At 41.8% G+C, this 9,966-nt stretch overlaps 1 protein-coding gene across 1 annotated transcript; it reads right to left on the bottom strand.

Annotated features, from left to right (window-relative positions):
- Nucleotides 1-4,298: 4,298 nt before the first annotated feature.
- Nucleotides 4,299-9,142, bottom strand: LOC131063116 (uncharacterized). Its single transcript, XM_057996883.1, has 2 exons — nucleotides 8,906-9,142; nucleotides 4,299-4,520 (listed from the first exon to the last, which is right to left on the bottom strand). Exons 1-2 carry the CDS (start codon nucleotides 9,140-9,142, stop codon nucleotides 4,299-4,301), a joined length of 459 nt encoding a protein of 152 aa, XP_057852866.1.
- Nucleotides 9,143-9,966: the final 824 nt, after the last annotated feature.

The following is a 9,966-nucleotide window of genomic DNA, read 5'->3' as shown; positions in this document are numbered from 1 at the left end:
ATAAGGGGAAGTCTTGGAGAGCTTTGGGAGTTCTTCACTTGGTTCACAATGATGTAGCAGGCCCATTTCCAGTGCCATCATTTAGCAAGGATCGTTATGTCCTCATGTTCATTGATGACTACTCCCACTTCACTTGGGTCTACTTTCTTGTTCACAAGAGTGTTGTGTTTGAAAAACTTATAGCCTTCAAGTCTCATGTTGAGAAGCAATCAGGTAAGTTAGTCAAAATTCTTCATACAGAAAATGGAAGGGAATATGTGAACAATTTTTCTGTATGAGAATATGTGAACAATAGATTGAGGAATTTTGTACTCTTGAGGGGATTGATCTTCAGCACTGAGTTGCCTACATTCCACAACAAAATGGTGTTGTAAAAAGGAAGAATAGAACCCTTAAGGAGATGGTTGGCTACATGATTCATGCTTGTTCTCTTGGTCCAACTTTTTGGGTAGAAGCTATTAGTCGTGCCACACATCCAAAATTGGGTTCCGCACAAGGCTTTGAAGGGTATTACTCCTTTTGAGGCTTGGTGTAATAGAAAACTGATTGTGAGACATTTCAAGGTCTTTGGGTGTCCAACATGGGCTCACATTCGACAAGCCAAAGGATTACTCTTTTAATTTATCTTACTTCTAAACTATTTTCATGAGTTGTATCTCAATGTCAAATTCTACACTTTTTGGGATTTAGTAATATGCCATGATTTTTGGACCTATAGAAGACATTCCTCAAGTCATGCATATGATCCCCTCTATTTTTGAAAAATGTGATAAATGTTGAACACAATGTACCACTGAGAGGGGGGTGAATCATGGGTTCCTAAAAACTCTTCGCTCTTAAACCAAGCTTTGAGTACCAGTTAACAACCTAAACACTAAGCAATCGAACCGGTAAGATATGAGAGGATATCAAAGGAGACAAATACACAAATGCATAACCCACAACACCGGATATACGAGTAAAACCCAATATGGGAAAAACCTCGGTGAAAAATGCTATTGGAGTCTACTGCTCCAATCTAGCCTCATAGTGAAACAATGAATTACAAGATTTAAGGCACCAATCCAAGGAGCACCAACCCAACTAATTTAGGGAACCAACTGAAGGAGCACCAACCCCTGCACCAACCCCTGCACCAAGCACCAACTCGGTGTAATACAGTAAATCAATACAATAGTTATTGCCTTGTTACAAAAGGATTTTGTAACTCTCACCCAACTTCTGTGTGCCAGTTACTCTTTGCTCTATTTCACCGGTTCCTACACTACCGGTTAGCAAGTTGGTCTCTCTCTCTGATCTCCTACCAATCACTTGCTGCCTTTGTTCTCTTTCTTTGAACCTCACCTTTCACAATTCCACACTTGGATGCCTTCTTATCGATCAAGTCTCTGTAGGTACACTTGACTATTAAAACTCTTAATAGACCACTGGTTGCTCTGTCACTAACGGTAAAACCTCTTACCGGTTCTGTCTACTAATTCCACACTTGATCACTCTGTATATTTGTAGGAAAGATTTCAATTGATAGTCTCTCTTCTTGCTCAAGCTCTATCTTCTCTCACAACACACATCCAACATCATCATCTTCAATCTCGAGTTCACATATTTATATCTGAATGTGCCCGCCAAAAGTGATATTCAAACAATGGCGTGCTAGGGTTTTCTTCGACCAACTCAATCTGTATCAAATCAAATCGGATCTGCTTTTCTGGAATCCTGAATTGCATCACCTCAATCAGCACTGCCATCACCTTACCTTGCAATGCAGGTTTTCTATTTTTGGATGTCTGCAATTGGTTTTTCGGCCTTTCTTTGTATAACGCCATTAATGGCTCAGTTGTTTCCTCTGACCAACAAACACAGGGATCGGATCATCTTGGAAGATTGGATCAATCACTTTGCCTCTATGTCTTCCTCGAGCTGCAACATCTTGCCATTGATCCGTGATTTGTGGGTTCTCCATTAATGTCGACCTACTTACAAACTACCACGTGGATGAGTACTTCACTGACCTCTGCGTGCTCACCACCTGGTGTCCTTGTCAACATCCACCTATGCTCAGACTGCAAAGTCGGTTTGACATCCTTCATCGACCAAGACACACTACCAGTTCAACTTACCTCGCCGATATAACCTAATTGAGCCGGTGGACCTTCAGACATGCTAGCTCTTCTCTATCGGTAGATAAAAATGATCTCCCATCAAACACAATCAAACACACCGGTCTATCAACTAAGACCTTGAAATGTCTCACAATCTTCCACAAGTGGTGTTTGGAAATATAGCTGGGGAGATTTGGACAAATCTGAAGGATCTCGATGATACATCAGACAAGTGCAGAGCATTCTTTCTGAAGAATATGTTGTTTGTTTAGTCCTTACAGTGAGGTTGGTATACTCATGGATAAATAGAGATGTTCCACACGTACCAACAACTCATATAACAAGAATATTTATGTATATTAAAGCATAGATAACAATTACAGAACAATTATGGCAGAATGATGATATCTTTATTGGATTCCAAAATATGCCAGTACAAATGCTAACTTGCCAAGGTTACATCCATACATTATATAGACCCGATAGTTGGCCAAGTTGCCAACCGTCACTAACTACCAACTACCCCACAAGAACCTCTTGGCAAATCATACATAACAAAGCATAAAACACTCGAACCAACTATAAACTAACATGTGTTATTGACCCCTAACATCAGCCCCTCGAAAAAAGTAGTCGTCTTCCAGATGACTAAGACAACAAGAGCTATAACAACAAATCAAAAGACTAAGACTGAGGAGGGGGAGGAGGCGTCGTTGTCATGGCCGAAGAAGAAGGTTGTCTTTCTATGTGAAGCTTGAGGTTCTTCTCCGTAATCAGCTTCCACTCACGTGCCTTCTTGACCATGTGTGCAACCTCCAATAGTTTTTCATCCTTCTGGTCCATCTGTAGAGTGAGGTCAGCTACCTGTGTTGCAAGTGCCTGTGCTTCCTTCTCCTACATGCTGCAACAAGCCTCATAAGTGGTCACCTTTGTCTCCAACTCAACCCTCAAGTTTTTATCTACTGCAACCAACTGCACACACTTTTCCCCTTCCTTCTCCAATTTTGCAACGTATAGTCACTGGGTCTGTTGCTCCATCTGACTCTGTCACATATGTAGGTAGACATCCCAGAACAATCCCTCCATACTATGCAAGGTGGCTCCCAGGGTGTCCACTCTCTCCACTAGTCGCATGTGCTTCCACTCTTGAACCATCTCCGACGTACTACTGTCAAGCCACCTCCGCTGCTCAAAGTGGCATGAAAAATCCTCCTCACATCCCGAAGCTATGAAGTGGAAAAGCTTCTCAGCGTAAGTTGAGTTTCCAACATCCATTTGTCTAGTCAATTGTGCCATACCTCGGGCTATATCTGAGATCCCCTGTAGCTCCACAAGGAACTGCTGAAGCGAGCCTGCTGGATCACTAGGGTCCGATGGTGTGAGGTGAAGACCCACCAGTGGTCCTTTGGACCCGCTCTCCTCAACATCAATGATCTTCGGGTCATGTCCACCACCTCTAGTCGATAAATCCTGCTCCTCTACTGACATCATCTCATCCTGGACCTGATTTATGATAATAGCGGTCCTATGCTGTGTTTGGTCCTGTCCAATTGCCATGGAGTGCGGTGAGGGCGAAGTGGGAAGGTGAGGTGTGAGTGAAAACTATCCTAGTCACCCATCCAAATGTGCATCTATATCCTTGTCAGCCAGTGTGTCCAATACCACCAAATCCTCTGAGCCATCTCCTCCTTCCTTGTCTGCCATAGGTACATCCACAGACTCATCCCCTCTTGTTGTTACCGTACTTCCCTCAACTGCTACGGTCCCCTCCATACTAGTACATGCCATACCAATACCTGTCTCCTGTACAACTATTTCTTGGATGACTACCTTTGGTGCAGCTTCCTCTAGTACGACTGCCTCCTACACTGATGCCTTTGAACTATGCTACACATCCCTATCGGCCACCGTACGGTCCATCATTCCTGTGCCGCCTAAGTCACTACTCGTACGGTCTGCTAGCCTACTAGTACGCTCTGCTATTGCTACGACTTGTGATTCGAGTACAACTAGGCCGATCTGCGGCAGGGACACTCGTCTTTGTGCTCGAGGATCCCCTTCATCAACTCTCCTGAACAACACTCCTACTAGTCTTACATCTCCTACTGGGCTAGCCACTGTGAGTGCTTCCTGTGGTATCAAGTACGTTGAAGGAGGTAATTTGGGGGGTGTAAATTTCATTCGAGTGCTTCTCCACTATGCTCGCAGTCCTCTATGTTGCTCTTCCTCCTCCTCCTCTTCGTATTGCTGTGATTCCGCTTCCTCTTCTTCTTCTTCTCCGATAGTGTATGATGCCATGCAGAATCCTTCATCTCCACTCTCCCGTTCCTCCATTTCCTTGAACTCCTCATCTGAATCTTCCATGCCGCTATCTTCTTCAACCTGGACTGCTACGTCCAACTTCCTCCTCTTTGCTAGCTATATGGCATCACCCAGAGTGTCCAGGTGAGCATAATAGTACATGGATGGTTTGTTGGGTTCTTCCCTACTGCGTGGTTCAAAAGTATTCCACATCTTTGGAGGTTCCTGTAAATGTATTGCATCTAGAAACAGACTAATGGCATGGTGGCACATATAGAATGTTTTATGCTCTAGTTTTAGGAAATCATGAATCCTCTCAGATAAAAGCTTCCCCCAGTTATAAACTTTACCACACTTGATGCCATTCATCAGTCCTATCATCCAGATGGCTAAATCAGATGCGCGACTGGCCTCTGTGAGTCAAATTTTCACCAAGTCATCAACATCCTCCACTCCCCGGGTGCAATAAAAGATACCAATTGTGGATGCTGACATTGAATATAAAGACATACCAATCAACCCACCATTAGTCAAGTATGTTTTTAACAATAAAACTTGCATGATCTCATCAACATATCCTCCTACTGAAGAAATATATCTTTGTCTCATGTATCCTCACCTAATAGACTAGGGGCAAGAAGGGAAACCACAATTATATTGGTTTCAAAATGATGAAGTGTTTGTTGATTTCTTGGGTGCAAGGGATGCACTTCTTTATGATGATCATAAAGCTGGCTTCACCATAGATGTAGATAGAACTGCATACTTTGGGGAAGCAAGATGCTCTTCCAATCCAGATGATGAAAATGAAGTAGAACGTATGGTTCACAATAGATTGACCACTCTTCCTATAGACAAAGAACAATCAACATTACTAGTTGAAGAAACTGAAGAGATCAACATCAGAGATGCTGAAATAGTGCATAAGATACACCTAGCAAAATCTCTGAATCCAATGGAAAAAGAAAAGTTCATTCAATTTTTTACACAAAGGCCAATCAAAATTGCATGATCTTATTTTGATATGCCAGGGTTAGATCCCAAGTTAGTCTTGTATCATTTACCATTACTTCTAGGAGTGAAACCATACAAGAAAAAACTCAGGAAGATGCATCCTCATATAACTCTATTGGTCAAAATTGAATTACAAAAAATGTTAGATGTGGGTTTCATCAGACCCTTGGAATATGCAGAATGGATCTCTAATCTAGTCCCAGTAACTGAGCATACTGGAGGTATCAAAATCTACACCAATTTTAGGGATCTTGTTCGTCACTCCAGAAGGGCACACCATCCCACGATCTTATAGACTGATGTTTCCATGCACCAACATCGTTGAATATGAAGCCCTGGTCACAGGAATCAAAATGGATGTGGAATGGAGAATCACATAATTGAGAGTCTATGGAGATTCTCAACTAGTCATCAATCAGATCAACGATGAATATCAGAGAAAGGATGATAAGGTAATGCCCTATAAGAGAATGGTGGATGATTTCAAATAGTACTTTCTACACATCACCTTCGAGCAAATACCAAGGTTGGAAAACATAGCGGTCAATGCAATGACCACTATCGCTTCACTGCTGCAAATTCTAGAGAAACAGGGTCGTTATGAGTAGCTGGTCGAGAAACTATTTTGCCCAGCCTATGACAATTCCACATTCCAATTCGTCTATGCCTTAATTGGTTCAAACTCCCCACTATACGAGACAATCTATGATTATCTTAAGAACAACACCCTTCCACCCGATCTATCTCATAACAAAAAATGCAGCTTCATCCGACAAGCCACCTGGTATACCTTAACTGCTGACACCTTTTACCATCGAGGTTTAGATGGTACGCTTCTTTGTTGCCTTGATCGTAATGAATCTGACTCCGTCTTACACAAGCTTCACAAGGGTATCTGTGGTACGCATTCAAGTGGTCCTACTCTCGCCAAGAAACTTCTGAGAATGGGATATTACTAGCCGACAAAGGAGAGATACTCGTATCAATTTGCAAAGAAATGTCCTAAGTGCCAAATTCATGGCAGTCTTATCCATGCACCAGCATAGGAGTTGTAGCCGTTTACCACATCTTGGCCTTTCTATCAATGGGGACTTGATTTTGTAGGGACAATCCATCCTTCCTCTTCAAATGGACACAATTTCATTATCACCGCAACAAAGTATTTCACAAAGTGGATTGAAGCGGTCCCGATGACCACAGTAACTGGAAAACAAATTGCCTCATTTATCTCATTTGTAGATATGGCATTCCCAGTTGCATCATTACCGACAGCATGCATCCTTTCAAAAATCAAGATGTCTGAGAGCTATGTGAAAGATTGAAAATCCAACATCGCTTCTCTACACCTTACTACCCACAGGGGAATGGTCAAGTAGAAGCATCAAATAAAACAATGTTGAAAATCCTCAAGAAAACAGTAAATGATGCAGACAAGGATTGGCATGTACAACTCAATCTGACACTCTGGGCATACATGACTAGCATTCATACACCTATAGGGGCTACGCCATATTCATTGGTGTATGGATCAAAAGTAATTCTACCTCTTGAGGTAGAAATTCCATCTCTCAGAGTATCTTTGAAGGGCCTCATACTAGATGAGGAGTATCGAGTCAATAGATTGCATGAACTAGAGCTTCCGGATGAAAAATGACAACATGCCTATGATCATCTCAAAGCATACCAACAACGAATATGCGGGAGCTACAATCATAAAGTCATCCATAGGGCTTTCAAAGTCGGTGATCTTGTACTAAAAGAAAATCCCAGAAATCAATAGGATCGAGAAAAGAAGGGGAAGTTTGAACCTAACTGGTTGGGTCCTTTTTTTCATCCTATTAGCCTACAGATCAAGTTCCTATCAGTTAACAACCTTAGAAGGGGACGTGATCGAAAAACCAACCAACAACATCCATCTGAAGAAATTCTACACTTGAGTCATCCAATGTACGGAAAAAGAAAAAATCAGAAAAATACAAAAAAAATAAAAAACAAAACAAACAAGTGCAATAAATCTAAGTAGTGAAAAATGGCAACAGGTGCTATTTGTGAGAAACCGACTCCTCTATCTATCAGTACTCATATCTTTTACATCTATCTAAGTCTTAGCTAATGGCCATCGCCCAACACTTATTCACATAGCATTATCTCGGACATACTTAGCATAGTCACTGTCCTTGATTATCCAAACACAGCTATTCATATCATATCCCACCATGGCTTGGTAATCAACATGTATATCCCCATCGATAGATATCTATGACTAAGGGCAATATTCCTCTCACTTTAATCATTCCGACAACAAATAACAAGGATTTCGACATGCTAAGGAAACAATATCAACAACTGCTCATCAGGCTAGAAAACAAGACCATTATCCAACTACAACTTTAACACACACATGATGGATGATTTTCTGAATTATAATTTGTTTACATCTGGCATGAAGTTTTGATTATTTTGTATTTTTGAATCATTGGATCTCTTGAGCTACTCGAGGATGCATCGAGCTAGAGAAGCAACAAAGGAATTTGATATTTTTAGTTTTCTGTCTGTGAGGTGATCATTCGTACAATACAATATTGTCTCGAGACATGATTGGAAACATATCATTGGAGACATTGTTCCACTTTGCGCATACAAATGGTTAACTCTTGTTTGTTTTATACAAGTAACACTCAAGTCGTCTTGGTTCAATTATACCTCGATGCTTGTGTCATCTTGCAATATCAAACATCCATGTAAGTTTCACTCAGGTCATTATGGCTCAATTATACCATTATGCTTGTATAAACTTCCAACATATCAAAAGCTCAATGATGACAAACAAAAACATAGCACAGACAAGTGACTAACAGGAATGACAATGACAAAATCAAAGTGATCATTTTAGTTGCATATCATTTTTAAGCTTGCATTAGCTGCACACCATTTTAAAAATCTTGCATTATCATTATCATACATCTCATTTTCAAGATATATCTCACATCATTATCATTATCAAACATCTCATTTTCAAGATACATCTCACATCATAATCATTATCATACATCTCATTTTCAAGCTACATCTCACATCATCATCATTATCATACATCTCATTTTCAAGATACATCTCATAAATCACAGTAATCAATACATCATCACATTCTCATTTCATCATAAATCATGCATAATTATCAAAATCAAGAGCATTATTATCTAAGCATCACATCATCATCATAGAATCATCATATCAATGCATCTCATCAATCATCATCAATAACACATGTGGATCAGAGAAAATCAATGCTATATATATATATATATCTCAAAAAGGTCGAAATGTACAAGGGATACCATGTCTGTTAAAATACAACAAAATAAGCAAAATACAATAGAGACAAGTCTCTCAGGTATGACTATCTCCTGAGGCCAACGACCTAACAGTAGATGTCCTAGCCCTTGGATCTCCACTGGGTGGATCACGTCGGGCAGGCCCCATAACACCTCTACTCTCCGTCCCCGTATGACTACGAGCAGATCGACTGCTGCATAGCTAGAAGCTCTGTGATGTCTAGGGACCACCTCCTCATATAGACGCCTATAGTACTCAGACTCCTTGGCCGTGTATCGTATCTCCCTCAGCATGTCCCGCATCGGGGCACCACCTATTGCTCTCTCCAATCTCTCAGCAAGATCCTCTGCCCGACTCTGATGCTCTCTCTCTGTATCTCGCTCTGCCATAATCTGTGTAATCTGGCATTGCTATGCTAGCACCTGTGCCTGCAACTCCTGTACTGTGACCTGTAGGGCTCTAATATGTGAATCCTGTCAATGGGTGGGTACCCTAATTTGAATGGGTACGTGTGTCATGGTCCTAGCCATACTTGTCCTTGTCTGAGGCATCGGTGGAGGTGAAACATCAGATCTCATCCTCTGGGTGGGTCGCCTAACATCCTCTATACCACCCACAACTGCTAGCACTGCACCTACCCTACCAACCCCACAATAACCAAGAATGAGCCCTCCTCCTCTCCTTCCATCTCCCCCTTATCCTTTATCTAATCCACCACCTCCTCCATCTCCTCCTCTCCCTCTATCTCCTCCTCTCCCTCTAACTCTATCACCGACTCCACCACCTCCTCCATCATCTCCACCTCCATCTCCTACCTCCTCTCCCTCCTCATCTCTCTGTCTAGCTCCCCCTCACCTCTTTGGCTGCTCATCCTCATCATCATCAAAGGCAGGTAGCATCTCTGTCGAATCAGATATACATGCCACTGCATGTGCCACGAAGTACGGTGCGAACTCCTCTGTCATCCCAACATCAATGACCCCTACTCTATAATACCAGATCTGGCCTGCCAGTGTCATATACTCCACCACCGCTACACTATCTACAGTGGGTCCCCACTCTAGCACATCCTATCTTCGACGAGCATACAAACACGCTCCATGTGGCATCCCCCGCTGTCTCCTATACTACCACTGAACACGACTGTACAAAAATCGCTCAATGATAAAGGACGTTCACCCGATCAGATATCGTGACATATAAACATAGGCCA

The sequence above is a fragment of the Cryptomeria japonica genome, chromosome 11, assembly GCF_030272615.1.
Source record: "Cryptomeria japonica chromosome 11, Sugi_1.0, whole genome shotgun sequence".
Lineage (NCBI taxonomy): Eukaryota > Viridiplantae > Streptophyta > Pinopsida > Cupressales > Cupressaceae > Cryptomeria > Cryptomeria japonica.
The sequence above is the reverse complement of the archived record's forward strand: the minus strand, read 5'-3'. Positions and strand labels throughout refer to the sequence as shown.

What these genes read in the sequence shown, in the direction of transcription:
- LOC131063116 (XM_057996883.1), bottom strand. Translation starts at nt 9,142, where the DNA reads ATGGCAGAGCGAGATACAGAGAGAGAGCATCAGAGTCGGGCAGAGGAT. An exon ending in TACGGGGACGGAGAGTAGAG is followed by an intron (nt 4,521 to 8,905) that starts GTGTTATGGGGC and finishes GATGCCATATAG; the next exon opens with CTAGCAAAGAGGAGGAAGTT.